Source organism: Gavialis gangeticus, unplaced genomic scaffold (genome assembly GCF_001723915.1).
Source record: "Gavialis gangeticus isolate Ggan-Ray unplaced genomic scaffold, GavGan_comp1, whole genome shotgun sequence".
NCBI classification, from domain to species: Eukaryota; Metazoa; Chordata; order Crocodylia; family Gavialidae; genus Gavialis; species Gavialis gangeticus.
This window is the reverse complement of record NW_017728994.1, coordinates 40,515,112-40,530,605: the sequence shown is the minus strand read 5'-3', so window position 1 is coordinate 40,530,605 and position 15,494 is coordinate 40,515,112. Positions and strand designations below refer to the sequence as shown.

At 39.5% G+C, this 15,494-nt stretch overlaps 1 protein-coding gene across 4 annotated transcripts in view; it reads left to right on the top strand.

Moving 5' to 3' along the window:
* The window catches only part of EXOC6 (exocyst complex component 6), a 207,258-nt gene that overhangs the window by 32,043 nt on the left and 159,721 nt on the right, over positions 1–15,494 (top strand). For 3 of the 4 annotated variants that reach the window (XM_019502629.1, XM_019502630.1, XM_019502628.1), the window contains exons 2-5: positions 3,814–3,985; positions 5,264–5,311; positions 5,410–5,500; positions 6,501–6,546. In XM_019502629.1, the coding sequence (XP_019358174.1) occupies positions 3,814–3,985; positions 5,264–5,311; positions 5,410–5,500; positions 6,501–6,546 (357 nt within the window). Of the gene's footprint in view, positions 1–3,813; positions 3,986–5,263; positions 5,312–5,409; positions 5,501–6,500; positions 6,547–15,494 lie in introns of those variants that run through there. The other variant, XM_019502632.1, reaches the window with a different exon arrangement.

Here is a 15,494-nt window from a genome sequence, read left to right as displayed (position 1 = left end):
TGGAAGGCCCCCCCCCCCCAGGACACTGAGTCTGGTCTTCAGCATTCACAGGCAATCATTTACCCAAGGTATTCCAAAAATTGCTATTTCTAATCCTCACACACAGCTACAAGATATAGTAATTCACCACCAAGAATAACTTGGTAACATGCTGTAAGTAAGAGTATGGGAGACATTGTCATTGTTCTGCCATGGAAATGACAGGGAAGTAATTGGTTAATGTATGCTCAGAAGATCCTAGGGACCATGCCCACACCTACTGGGGATAATTACCCACCTCTCTCCTCAGAAAAAATTCCTTTCTGACCCTAACTTTGGTGATTGGTATGATCCTGAGCAGAAGAGCAAGACCCTTTAGCCAAGAACCTCTGAGTGCTGTAAGTATAGCAGGAACATCAGTGCACCCCAGTCAAAAACCTCCAGTGTTAGGTGTGGCCCATGTCCCAGTTCTTCAGAGAAAGCTAACCCTCTTTCCATCAGATGTCGATAGTGTTCATGAAGGGGACAAAAGCTTTGAAATTTGTTCTTAGAAGACACCTTCCATTTGACAAGAGAGGCCCATTTTAGTGACCTTTGTCTCCTCAGCTTTCTCATTCCTTCTCCCAGGAATGAGACACTTCAAAATGAGCTCCCTTTGCTTCTGCTGTACAGGTTTCAGGATATCAGCTTCTTTCCTCAAAGAGACAGAAGAGTGCTGGGATACTAGGTCCATTCTAGTAACCTGCAGCACTTGTTGTTCTAGGTCAGGTAGTTTGTAAGGTTTTCCACAGTGCTCTGAAGGAGAAGAAACATGGTTCTTAGTACTGTGATTTTTATTTCCTTAAGTGAGTAGCAGAGCCGAGGGCGTTCTTCTCATTTCCCCAGTTGCCATTTCCCCTCCCTGCCGTAGGCAGTAAGAAATATTTTTGGGGAAGATTTCCAGGGACAGGCCTCTTCCATTCTTCATACAAGGCTGCTCATTACCTTTTTTATTTCCCTGAATTTAGCTGCTTCCCTCACCTGAAAATCCCAAATGTAAGTCAGGGTCAAATGGATAAACTCCAGAAAGTCAAAGCTTTCCTCAAAAAAGCCCCTCTCTCTTTTCTATCAGAAGATCCAGGCTCATTGGACCCTTCAGTTCCAGGTTTATTAAATAAATTCAATCCTAGATCTTAAAGACCTCACAGGTCTTCAGTTCCTACAGAGGATAGTCAGGAGGAAGACTTACAGGAGGATGCAAAGTCATATGTCTCTGAAGAGGTTTGGGAAGACAGGACTTTTTCTCTCGCCAGTTTGGTTACCTGGAAGGTTTAAGGCTTTTTTCCACAATTCTTGAGTTTAAGAGGTGATGGCCAATGTTGGCTTTGATCGATTTGGTTCTACTCAGTCTGAAAAAAAATTTCGATTTGTTCAAGACATTTCCTTCTGGGATTCTGAGGATAAATAATTAAAGTAAACTCTAAGAAAACAATGTGCGTTGATCTCAGTAGGTCTCTCCATCTTTCCTGTGTTTCTCAGTTTCTCTTCTTTGGACATAAACTGTTTAAAAAAAAAAAAAGGCAGACAGTAAGAATTGTAAAGGACATTTTGCATGAATGAAATCCACAGCAATGCAAGGTGCTCATTCAAGGTGCTTTGTACCCTGTAAGCCACGTGCGGGCAATTATTTTGGGCGGAGGGCTGCTTATTAAGTTTTGTCAAGCCATCGAGGGCTGCATGACAGGTAGCCCAGGGCAGATTAATATTAATTTTCTAAATTTTTTAGGGGCACCGCGGGCTGGATAGAATGACCTGGTGGGCCGCATCTTGCCCACCCCTGCTGTAAGCAATGTGTTAAGGAATTAAGCAGCATGGGAATTCTTGAACAGGGGGTGGATATCAGTCATGCAAAATACCATTTGATTCTCTTTAAAAGTCAAATAATTATAAATAAAATAAGTTACTAAATCATATTATATCATATAGGAGGACTCTCCCTGGGTAGTTTCTATATTGAAAATTATTTTATAGAACAGAATGGTATAATTGATTATGGAATAGGAAGTGAAGTAAAATTAAAAGATAAGGAATTTTTTCACATTTGTATGCAGTAAGTACTACTGTTTTCCATTAGTTTGTTTTTATTTTTCTTACTAAGTTGAGAAAAGAACTTAAACACTGTGGGCAAAATGGAAGCAGGATTGCTGGGAAGGTAATGTGTCAAATGTTACTCTCATCACCTCTGTGATGACAGATTTTTTTCCCCCTGTAGCTATCAGCAAAATGGGTGCTAGTTTTTATCTTATGAATAAAATTCTCAAAATCTGAATGTGTGATCTCTTGTGCTCTCACTCTTTCACATTTTCTTACTCTCTCTAGCACTCCACTGCTAAAACCTTTGTCCACATTGCAGCATTTTGGTGTTTTTCTTAAAGAACTTGTCAGGTGATTGCATAAGTATCTCTAATTTACCCTCATAACTGCAAGCTTTTCTCTACAGGGCAAGTTAAGACTCAGAAACTGAAAGGAAGTTTGAAATAATATTTCTAAATCTCATAAATGTAAAGCCAATTTTATTATTTTAGAAATTAGTTTCCTGATTTTGAAGTTTTACTGGCTGCCTGAACTCCCTTTGTCAGTATTGAAATGTTACTTCAAAATCATCTTTTGTCTGCCATTCTGACCATGTCAAATCACTTTTCAGATCTCTTCACTGTTTTTTCTTTCCTTTCTGATGAGATAAATAAGCACCCTGTGCTTTTGCTCCCTTGTTCAGCTGCTCATGATACCTCTTTTCTTTTTCTCTGCTAAAGCTTAAAGCTGAGCCACATACTGTCTCCCTTGTGCACCTTTGTGCCTGTGCATTCTCCTATGTGACCACTTATTCCTGAGCCAGTCCAACATGTTCTGCTTTCAGTTCTTCCCCAATCTGCCTTAAAACATGTTGGCTACATGACATAAATCAATAAACAGTTAATGGCACAAACCACCAAACCAAACCACTCCTTCAAGCCCTAGGGGGAAAAAGACTCCAGATATCAGATTAATTTTAATTTATTTAAACAAAAAATAGACCTAACAAACTACATTCTTCGCTTTACTTTTTCTTAAATCTCTGTTCCACATCCGTGATTGTATGTCAATAGTTATATATTAAGAGGTTCAGGGACAGAGGCCTTGACTCTCGAAAATCAGACCACCATAATATGCCTAAATACAGATATTGGTGGCAGCTGTTCAGATTTTGGTCTTAGTGTTTCTTGCAGATTTATAATTCCTTTGGTACAACATTAATTCTCATAAATTCAGTTCAGTCACTGTTAACTGTATGCCACTAGATGGCTGACTGCTGTAGGGCATTTTCTTAACTGTTTGGCTAGAGGCATGCAAAATTTATTTAACTGGACAACTCTGCTCTTAGGAATACTAAAAAAAAAAAGGTAAATTTACATCTTTACACTTCTTACTGTTTAAGAAACAGTGGAATTTGAAGGAAAGGGGATCCATGCTATTTGAGGTAGTCAGATAAACTGATTCTTTTGTACCCATTTTTGAGCATTAGGGCATAAGTAACAAACCACTGGGGCTCAGGTCAACCATGTTGTAAATGGTTAAGCACCTGGATTAATGCTAACAAGGGCTGGGTTCAGTCCTCAGTTTTGGTCTATGTTTTTCCTTTAATTATAAATTCCCCATGATGTGGATAATTTCATTGGGAAGTTTCACACATGATGTCATTATGATATCATATTTGAATTTAAATTTTGAAAATCTAAATGGTTCAGTAAAGATCACTGCACATAATATATTTTTGAGGAAAAAATAATTTTTTTTCTTGTCATTTATATTTAACAGGTCTGTTTATGATGACCAGCCAAATGCACACCAAAGGTTTATGGAAAAACTGGATGCCTGTATACGTAATCATGACAGGGAGATTGAAAAGATGTGCAATTTTCACCATCAAGGATTTGTGGATGCTATTACAGAACTACTTAAAGTAAGGGCTGATGCAGAAAAATTAAAGGTAAGAAAGTAGAGTTCTATGTATCGTTGTTATTGATTATTAAAAGAAATAACTTGCCTTCCTTTTTTAGAGGATAAAACTTGCATGAGTAACTTAAATATCCTGATGCTCAAAGCTAAATTAAAAAAAAATTACTTTGTATAGGTGTTCAGGTTGTCTGCTGCTGTAATCCATTTGCCAAATTGACTTTTTAGGTTTAATTATCTGATTTATTCATTAATATATTTTAAAAAATGTTGCCAAAAACTAGTTTGCATTTTAAAAGTTATCGTCAGAATCAGGAAACTAAAACATGGTAAAATTGTGGCAAGAGCAATATTTTTTTTATTGAGTCCTTTTTTGTATCATATGCATCAAGACATTTTAAATTCAAAATAAAAAATTGAAACTAAACCTTGAATATTTTTAAGGGACTGCAGTTGTGTTTTATAAAAAAATTATCTGCTCTCCAAATGAGAATGGTGGTGGTATCTCATTAGAAATCAGAACTAAGATTTACTCAAAAGTCAGAGTGCAGAATGGTGAATTGTGAGACCCGTTCCTTTTAGCTCTCTTTACACTTTTGAGAGCAAAATATGCACACCAGACAGAATGAGCATAGTTCACCAGAGGTTATGATTAGAAGAGCATTATATAAAGGATATTCAGATAACAAGAGACCAAATACAGCGTCAATGAGGTCATTGAGCATCTTTGTTCGGAAATTAATGAGATTTTTAATAAACTAGAATGTGCTTCCTTATTATGATGACCTAATGAGTCACTTAATATGTGGGAAAATCTGAGGTCGAGCTTTGCCTGCACCTGCAGCATTAAAATGTTGCTGTGGTTTGGAGATTTCCACGTTTGATGTTAATCAACCACCCAGTGTTTGCTTCAGTAAAGTATGAATGTTTAATTACCATAAAATGCAATCGCCATTTCTTACAGACAATGAATGGCACATAGAGCTCATTGAGGTTATCAAAAAGGGACCAGTGGTCAATTGGGTCAATGATTTGAATTGTTTGACAGACCTACAGAAACAAGTAAAGTTCAAAAATCCCAAGTAAATTTGAGAAGTTTGCCACAGAATCTGTTAGAAAGAACTGTCATAAGTAATTGAAGTTAACAAAAGCCCTTTGCGATCAAAAGTTCAAGTTCAAGCTGTAGAGTTAATTTGAATTTGCATGTCTTTGTTCTAAGTTTCTCATGAAGCATGATCTGATTACAAGGGTGAGCAGTTACATCAGGGCAGTATATGCATATTTGTCTAACAAAGGTGAAATTATTTTTAAGGTTCAAGTTACTGATACCAACCGAAGGCTTCAGGATGCTGGGAAAGAGGTGAGAAAATGGTGTTTCCTATAGACATCATTAATATATGTAGCAAGTTAAATTTTGTTGCATAATTTAATTGTGATTTTAAAAAATATATATCTAAGGTGATAGCCCAGACTGAGGAAATCATCCGATGCAGGGTTCAGCAGCAGAATATTACTACAGTAGTGGAAAAACTGCAGTTATGTCTTCCAGGTAAGTTGTAAATGTATGGAATAGTGACATGTACTTAAATACAATAGTAACAGAAAAAGGGGTAAGTTAGTGTAGGCAAAGCGGGAAAAAGGATTAATTCATATTTTGTAACATTCTGTGATGTATGATCACTAGGATCTTTAAAGAATGTACAGATTTGAATATCTTGATGGGATATTTATTTCATAATAATTGTAATAGGATAATTATGCAGCTTTGTTTGCAAGCAAATAATGAGAAGACAGTATAAAAATATAAGCATCTGTAACTTGATATTTTAAATTACTGAAGTTGTTGTTTACTAATTACTTTTCTGTTGTTAAAAGGAGAACATTACTTACAGTGGTGTCTTCTATCTTTGAATACCATAATTTTAAGCTATTATACCTAGGTAACCACTATAATAACTAGATGTATTTTTCTATATAGGTTAGAGCACACATGTTATATAGGTTAGAGCACATAGCATTTCATAGTGTACATCTGTAAGGATTGGTGCCTCTCTATGACACTGACAGATAGATTTGAACCTTCTTCTTCCTAGTGGGTAATTTTCCTGTTGTGAGTTGTGCTTGTTACAGTAGATGGTACTATTGCCTTTTAACAGGAATGTTTCAGAGACTGACAATAGACTGAAAGTCTCAAAGCTGCTTATGGAGTGTTTGAGATAATTGTAAATAGAAGTTTAAACAAAAGTTAATGCATATGTAATAAGAAATATTTGTGCCTACTAGTCTAAATTTCTTTACTACTTAAATACTTTTAACAAAATATTATTTTTTTCTTAACCAGTCTTCTGGAACTATTTATTTTTTGCTACTTATAGCTGTTTTCAAATTGTAATATAATACTGAGAAAACAATATTTGAATTTAGCAAATCTTTTTCAATAAAAATGAACATAAGTATATACTTTTCATTTTCAATTGCATATTTTTCTTTATATTCATTATTTAACACACAATAAAATCCATGTAAGTTAATATGTTTATTTTATACAGTACTGGAAATGTACAGCAAACTTAAAGAACAGATGAAAGTAAAAAGGTGAGTTAATTTTCTTCGTGTAACAGAAAAATATTTTTAAAGAAGTACGTCCATTTACTTGTTTTTACTTTTATGTCAATAATCATAAAAGTTTGAACAGTTAGGAGATATCCCAAATAGTGTAATCTAGTACTTAATATTGTCTTTTCTTTGTTACTTGTCTCTTTTTAAGTATGCCATTGAAAATGAATAGATGCTGCATGAAAATTAAAGCAATCTTTGGAATTTAATGATTGCCACAAGAAAATAACCTTAAGTACTCATGAATTGAGATGGAAATGATTGTTGGATGCAGAGTATATTTAATTTTTTATTACTCTACTACAATTTAAGAAGCAAGAAACAATAAGGTCCTAGGGGAGTTCAATAGAAATGGCAAAATAATGGCCTTTTCAGAGTTCAGTACCCAGTTAATCTATCTTGATGCATTTTAAACAATATATGATCTAAGGAGGAAAAAACATTGACTTTCTGTTTATCCTCCTTCTGTCATATAGGGGATCAATATATTCTATTAATATTTTATTGTATCTGAGGTATTATTGTAATATGTAAATATTTTCTTTAACTCTGTGAATGAAAACTAGAGGTATAAAAACTCCAGACTTCATCAGTTTGATTTTGCCTTTCTGTGTAGTGTGGGGCATGGCCCTCTACCTAGGATCTCCTGAGCATGTATTGACAAGATTTCATAAAAGCAGGATGCTGGCTGTCATGACAGGAGAGGAAATGTTACGTGTTGCAAATCAAGAATTGTATTACAGAGGAATCAGCCTGTAGACATCATCCCTGGAGGAGGATTTAAGGGGATGCCTCTCCAGCAGTCATAGTAGACTCACATCTGCATTAAAAAAACGTAGAACACCAGAGAATTCAAACTCGGTTCCAGGCTGTTCTTTAGGCTCCTCTCTTCTTTGGGGCAAGGACCTCTCACATTACATATGCTGTAGTTACATCCTTGGTTGTGGTTTTAGTTTCCCTATGGAGGCACATAGAGGACAGGGACCATGTGGAAGTTGCAGTTGATTCTAGTGTTAACTTGCTTGTGGCTTACTAGATAACAATAGTTGTACCCTAGCCACGTTCTCCTAAATAATACAGTTGTATTATTGCAGGAGCTTCCAGAATACCAGTATGGTACATAAGGAAGGTCTGAGAAACTGACTTTCCAGCAGTTTGCTTTTTTTTTTTTTTTTTTTACTATATAAATATAAAAAATCTTAAGACTGGTTTTCCTGGGCTTTGGCTGTGAGCACTTAGAAGTGTTAAAGATATGCATTGTCATGCATTATCATCTTGATTGAAAAGATGAGGGTGGTGTTGATTCTTTGACAAATACAACATTTCCCTTAAGTCTTCATTGGGTATTGATGTTAAATGTTAACAAATGTAAAACTGTGAATAGTTTTAGTAAAAAATCTTTTCCCCTCAATTGCTCAGATTTCTATCTTTTGGAATATCATTTTACTAGTGCCCCACTTGTCAAATAATTTTATAGGATAAATGAGACTAGAATGTCTAATGAAGAAAATAAAACAGAAAAGCAGTATGGCAGTTTTTGTTTTCTGGGACAGAATCTTTTCAGGAGTTCTCCCTATATTATAAAGAAGCAGAACCTTTTTTCTTTCCCCATGTTGATTACCTTTTAAATTATTGGGAAGTTTGGGTCTGGAAGTTGTGTTGCTTTACATTATCAGATTGAAGTTTTGCTGTGCAGTCAAAAAAGGCATCTATTGATGACAACTTTTGGTTACTACCAACTCAAGCTGGAAATGAACTGATGACCTAGAGGTGAAAGGCTGTGTATCCCATGTAACTGTCTCCTGAGCCATGTGTAATGCAAGTTGACAAGAATTATAATTGTGAAGGAAAATAAATGAGGAGCCTGCTCTAAACAGACAAGATTGATTAGAGTAGTTTATGGAGGGGTTAGATCTTGGGTGAAGGGGCAAAAAAAGAGGGGTGTTGGTTTCCCCAGTATTCTGTCACCCACTGTGTATTTATAAATTTAGAAAGGCAGACAAAACTCTTTGGGCAGAGGTGATATCTTTTATTAGACTAACCAAATAGTTGCAAAAAAAAATCTTTGCAAGAATGAGCATTCTAATTTTTTTTTTCAGATTAAATAAGGTGATATAGTCTTATATGCTTTTTGTAACCTGCAGCTTCTGGATGCCTTTCTACATCTGTAGATAAGTTTGCTGACTTTGCTTCAGAAAATGTTATGGATGAACAACTTCTACAGGATTTGTTAGAGAAAAAGATATAAGAACACATAGGATGTGTCCCAACGAGTACATGTACAGTTTGAGGCACTGCAGACCTCACATGGCACACATGCATCTGTTCACTGCACTGCTATTTTGCACCATGGCAGGTTTTTTTGACAATGAGATCCCAGCATCAAAAAAAACCTCCTCTAAAGAAAAAAGGTGGAGCGCATGTGGCAGTAGTGTGCACCACCAGAAACAGCCTGGCTGGCTAGAGCCATGCTCTGACTGCTGGTCAGGCTTTTATGGCCAACTTGGCACCACTGCTGCCTTGCACGGACCCTGGGAGGTCCCCTGGCCCCACCTTCCCCTATCCCACCTGGGTCATTTTGCCACATGCTGGAGGGTGCATGCTGGGGTGTGCCCTGGGACAAACAACAATGGCACAAATATGTGCTGCTGCTATTTGTCCCATGGGAAATGTGCACCCTTGAGCATGTGCACTTGTTGGGCTGTGCCCATATAGAGTTACAATAAAAATATATTTGAGTAAGTAAATTACTAAGATGGTTGTTGGGTCTTATTGAAGTCATTGTAATAAATATGGAGGAGGGAGACATTATCTTGTGTATTACGGTATTGCACTGGTTGATCTGGTTTCTTTTTCTGGCTGCCATAGATGTTTTGTGTGACAACGTGAAAGTCATTCAGGACCAGATCCCTAAAGGCATTTAGGCACCTTAACTCCCACTGAGAACCTGGCCTGAACTCTTCAAACTTCCAGATAACGCACATGTTGAGATTAGTTTTGTTCAACAAGGATCTGAATTCTTACCTAAAAGTTGCTGTAAGAATGTGGTGTATACCTGCAACACAGGGACAAGGTTGTCAGCTACAACCCCTAAATTCTGAGAAAGCATCAGTTTTATTCTAATTTCCATTCATTCCACTGTACCACAAAGGCACACAGCACTGGCACTCACATTTGCAATATACTAATTAATCTGTCAAATTTAATGTTTATCTTTAATAATGATTTTGAGGATAGGTTTGTTCATTTTGCACTTGAGGTAGCTCATCTCCTTTCTCCACCCCCCACAGTGTTCTTTAGATAGCTCAGCTCAAACTTTATTTCCATTAAGTTCCAAAGCAGGAGGGAAAGTAGCTGGCTTTACTGGTTAATATTTCTAGGTGAGCAGGTCTCAGCTTTTGTGTGTTTTTTCTAGACAGCCTTGCTCACTGGCCTATGATTATGGTCCCCTAGCTCCCCAGATGCAGGCTGGATTCTACCCCCTGTCTCTGATCCCCTGCTGCTTGGCTGTATGAAGCAATTCAAAGAAGCATGTACTTTAATTAACTTATGGTGAGGAAAGCTGGAGAGCAAGAATCAGATACAAGCAAGTCTTGGCAGGAGGAGAGGGAAAAGTGTATTAAGAATCTTGATTGTAGCAGCATTGAGGGTTACTTAGCAAAAGTATTGAGTTTCATTGGATATTGAAAAAATATCCAAGTTGTGGAGTCCACAGAGCCCTATTTGGGATGAGTAGAACAGTAAAAAAAATCCCAGTATATTGTTTTAGGCCCTCTGCCAGTTCAGATGAACATTGCTGCATCAGTTCACACTAGGCTCAAGATTATCTTTGCAAGAACGTAAAATGTTATTTTAAAAATGGAACCAGAACTGCAGGAGCACAATTCAATGAAAAACAGTGAATTATACAGCAAATTCCATGCTGGAATATTACAGAACACAGGTCAGCAAACCACAAGGCAGATATGGCTTTGAGCATTATAGATAGTTCAAGAACAATACAAGTGTACTCATTATTAATTTTAAATTCCAAAGAAAATATAGTGATGGGCCACGTCTACATGAGATGCTACGTCGCCGTAGCAACGCACTATGGTGACATAGCATTGGCGGGCAAAAATGGTGATGCTGCAGCTATGACTCTGTAGTGACATGCTCCCTTGCTATAGCGCATCGCTATGATGACATGGTTAAAAATAACAGTGCACCGTCAACACAGCGCAGTAATGGCTATTACTGTGCCATCATTTACTACTTCCTAAAGGCCTATGATTATAAAGGAAGTACTAAATGATGGCACAGTAACAACGACAACGTAAGGGCGCATGTAGATGCGCCCATTCAGTTTTTTTGGAAAAGAAGATACTTTGAGAAGTTCTCAAAATTGATAAACTGCTAGTTTCTCAAGATAAATTTTTCATAAGAGGGGAGGATTAAAAAAGTTGAACTCCTGCCACAAAAATAATTATACTTGGCATGGCCAAAGAATAAAGGTAGAATAAACATGAGGACTAAGTTGTAAGGAAAAGCCATTCACCAAATAAGTTTGAGAGCTGTATCTTTTTAAGGGAAGGGATCTTATACTATGGTTAAATAACAGGTAAGAAGTATCAAAGTGGACTGAAAATAGGATGTGCATTGGCCATGTGTACTTTGTTTTGCTCTTGCACTGCTTCAGAGGTTCAGGGCCTGTGAAGAATATATTTAACAGCTGGAAAAGGTGGAAGTCCTACAGAGAAATATGCATAAAATAGAAATCCCTATTGCAGCTACACTTGTGTGTTGTTTTCATTGCACTTTTAAAGGAACTATATTAAATATACAGCTTTTAAAGCTCTGTGGTTAACTACAAGGATTCGCTCACTTGACTAAAGCTGCTGTCAAGATGGTAGCTATAAAGGATATGTGCAGGGTAAGGGTCTTATTACACTTTTTAAAAGTATGGTCCTTCCTGCTTTATATTTGTATTTTACTTGGTTTCATGCTAATTCTTGATCTTAATTTTTAAAAAATTTACAGCTGTACTTGGGTCTTACAGTTCTTTTTATTGGCATTTTTGGGGTATCAAACTTTTCATTTTTAAATGAAACACCTTGAGTATGTAATTCATTTTGGAACATCTTGAGTGTGTAATTCATTTTGTGTAAGAGCCTACTTTTAATTAGTGCTTGCTATTTATTCTGTGGGAAATTCATTGCTTTGCCCACTCTTAGGAACATAGTGCTTATTTAAATTGTTAGATTTTTGTATCCCAAGGAAAGAAAGGGAGTAGTAGTACTAGGTATGGTTTTAAGTTGGTTCTCTGTTAGATGCTATTTCAAAATTTGAGTCAAGCTTTCTGAAAGTGTTAGCAAAGAGAAGGAAAGAAAAAAACATACTGTCATCACAAAACAAGACGAACAAAAAAACCCCAAGATAAAAAACAGAGATGGGTATATTCCGAGATAATATTAAAAACTTTTTATGCACTGTTATCATTACTAATGTCCTTTCTTATTGCTATCAACAGTTACAACAGCATGTTTCAGGTTAACTGAGGACTAAAGTCTAATTTGTTTTGAATGTGACAATTTGGGTACTTTGGCAGTGTAACAGATTTAAGTGCTTCTAAGCCAATGATAAGTAAGGATATCAAATGTGTATTTATCTTAAAATCTAAAAGCTTTTTAGACAAAGCACCACCCCTATGCTTCACTGGTTTCCAAATTACCTACTTCCATTTGTTATAACTGTTTTATTTGCATCCTTGGTGTAGAGCTTTGTTAAGAAAATGTTTGTTTGCAGTTTTAAAGGACGCAATTAATAAATATTCATCACTGATATAATTTTCATTGACTCTGTTCCAGCCATTTCTCAGAGAGAAGAAAGCCTTTAAAAAATGTAATTGTGTTCCCTTTATCTTAGCTAACTACATTGTGCCTAGGCCATACATAGTAGCCCATACTTCTAAACTGGCACCTTGTGTTCCTGCTACTTGTCCCTGGGGAATGCCTGTGCCATGCGCCCTCTGGCACGTGCCAGGTTAGCCCGGGTGGGGTAGGGGAGGCTGGGGCCAGCATTGGGCTGACCCCAGCAGCCTTACCTGGGGACCTCCCATGGCTGCAGTACTGGCGATCCTGCTACTTGGAGCCTGGCGGGTAGCCGGAGTGTGGCTCCCAGCGGCCATCCTCCAGTTTTGACTGGCACATGCTGCTCCCATGTGCGCCTTTCCACTTTTTTTTTTTCTCCATGGGTTTTTTTCACCTGTTTTTTTTCACCCCAGAACTTCTGGTAGGATTTCTTGGTCCTTGCTGGCCAGAGTGATGGCACCTTATAGCTCATTCTGGCAATCTTAGAGGAGTTGGCCAGACTGCACCACCCTTCATGACATCATGCTGAAGATGCTTTGTAGGATGTGTAGCAGCCTCAGAGTGCTGGGGATGCTTCAGACATCTCTTTGCATAACCAGTGTCTGTGTGCAACAGCTAGTGGCATCCAGAGCTGTTTCTCTACTGTCAACCACATGTGTCCTGTCTAAGCCCACTCTGAATACAGGCCAGTATACAGGTGTCCAGTGTTTCCACTGCAGGCAAGCAGCGCCAGTCCCTTGGGGATGAGTGTACTGGAGACACCCTTGTTCTGAGCCTAATAGGGCCAGATCTCACCCCTCCTAACAGGCTTTTCCATGGCCTGCAATGAGCCAGAGCCCACAGAAGGACCACTCCAACCTCTATGATGGTTCTATCATACCCATTTTCCAGGGTATAACTAGGGCCATCCCAGCCCAGAATGACTGGTGAGCCTGAGGCTCCTCCTTCTGGATGTTGTAGGGATTCAGGTAGCAAAGGCTGTGGGGGGAGCCACAGGATCACCAATGTGATGGGCAGTGAGGGTACAGATCAAGCTAGCCTGGCCTTTATAACATCAGCTGGACTGTTGGCTGGAGGGGACAGAGGGACCGAGCCCAGCCTGGGAGTACCTGGCTGAGATGTGGCAGGCTTTCTTTTTTTATTTTAGAACTCTGGGACATGGCAGGAGGTGTTGCCTGTCACAGGCAAAGAGGGCCTTGTTTTCTTTGAGGTGAGCCTCATTTGGTCTCTGTTTCGGATAGGGTTAGAAGAACTGCTAACTGAATAGTTTTTTTAAGTGTACTTAGGTGTATTTGCCATCACCTCACTTGGAGATTGGTTTCCCATTGTTTCCTGGTTTTCTTTCCACTGGGAAGACTTGTAACACTCTTGGGCTGGTGGGGCAGGCATGTCCTGTTCTTCCTCCAGGGTCAGGGTGTCTTCTGGCTCTGCAGCTTTCTCTTTTATCTTCGTCTACCTCCTCTGGCCTATCTACCTTTTTAGACAAATGTATATCATACTGCATGGCAAGACTGTGTACCATGTGAAGAATATACTGTTAATATCTGTGGAGCTGTACTGTCAAGTCCTGCCAGAGACACCAACACTGCATCTTGAGGATGCCAAGGACACTTTCCAACCTGTTGTAATGCTTCTCTGACTCAATGGGAGGTGAGGAATCATGCTTGATGAGGGGTAACCTAAGTCACTTGTAGCCAGTGTGTAGCTGGGAAGCGTGAGAAAACGTAAGAGAAGCATGGGATCCCAGTGCTTGGCCCACTTGTGTGTGACATATTTAAATTCTGTGTTGAAATACAAACATTGATTGGTAAAGTAAAAGTCATACTGGTACTTTGCACAATAAGTTTTTAATTAGAGAAGGGAAATAATTATCTTGTAATTCTTTACTCATAAAGGGATTGTATCATTGTAAATTTTCAGCATAATTCAATGCAGCAGTTATCTGGAGCCCTGTCTATGCCTTCTTTGATAATATTTCCCTTTCCAATTTTAAATAAGAAAAAAGTAAAGCTATACCAATGATCATTCTGTTCCCTTCAACTGGCTTGTCTTTTCAGTGACAATGTGCTGGGTTTCTTTAGGTCAGTGGTCTCCAACCTTTTTAAGTTGGAGATCACTTATGGAATTTAAAAGGAACCCAAGATCTAACCCCTCCACCCCCACCCAACAGGTAAGTCTGTGGGGAGGGAAATGGGGGGGGCAGATTGAGGCAGAGGGAGAAAAAATTATTTGGGGGCATGCCCCTCCAGCAGGTAAGTTTGTGGGGGAAGGGCAGAGAGAGGGTAAAGGGCCATGAGGGGGCAGGATAGATCGAGGCCCTACTCCCTCTCTCACCACTGGGGCCTTGGTGATGAGGGAGGGGGCAGGGCTGGATCAGAGGCAGGCTGTGTACGGCTGGGGCAGGGCGGGATGGGACAGAGCCATAAGTGGCTCGTCCAGTGGTCGGGGGGACACACAGCCTGGGAGGGCATGGGTGGGTGCCTGGAATTGCATGCGGCAGGGTGATCTCAGTTGCCTGCTGGGGCTGGGCTGTTCCTGGCGGAGGCTGGGGCTACGCTGTGGTTGGGCTGGGCAGTGGTGGCGGTGGCACTGGGAGCAGGGTATGGGGGGCTGCAGCCACGCAAAAATTTGCTGTAGGCCCCCCAGCCCTCTCCTAGTGCTTCCGTCACCTGGCCCAACAGCAGCACGGCCCCAGCCTCTGCTGGGAACAGCCCAGTATCACCTCCCAGTCTCAGCCCACAGCTGCAGCTTGCCCTCCATGCTCAGATCTGGGGTGCATGGGCCCCATACCTTCATGGGGCGGGGGAAAGGGGCTGGGAGGTGGTGCCAAGCTGTTCCTGGAAGAGGCTGGGACTGTGTTGCGGTTGGGCTGGGCGATGGCAGTGCTGGGAGTGGGTTGAGGTGCTACAGCAAATTTTTGGGTGGCTGTAGCCCCATTCCCAGTGCCGCCACCACCTGACCCGATCACAGCACGGCTCTCGCCTCTGCCGGGAACAGTCCAGCCACAGCTGGCAACTGCAGCCCACCCCACCCCATGCAATTCTGGGGGCATGCACCCCCCCATACCCTCCCAGGCTG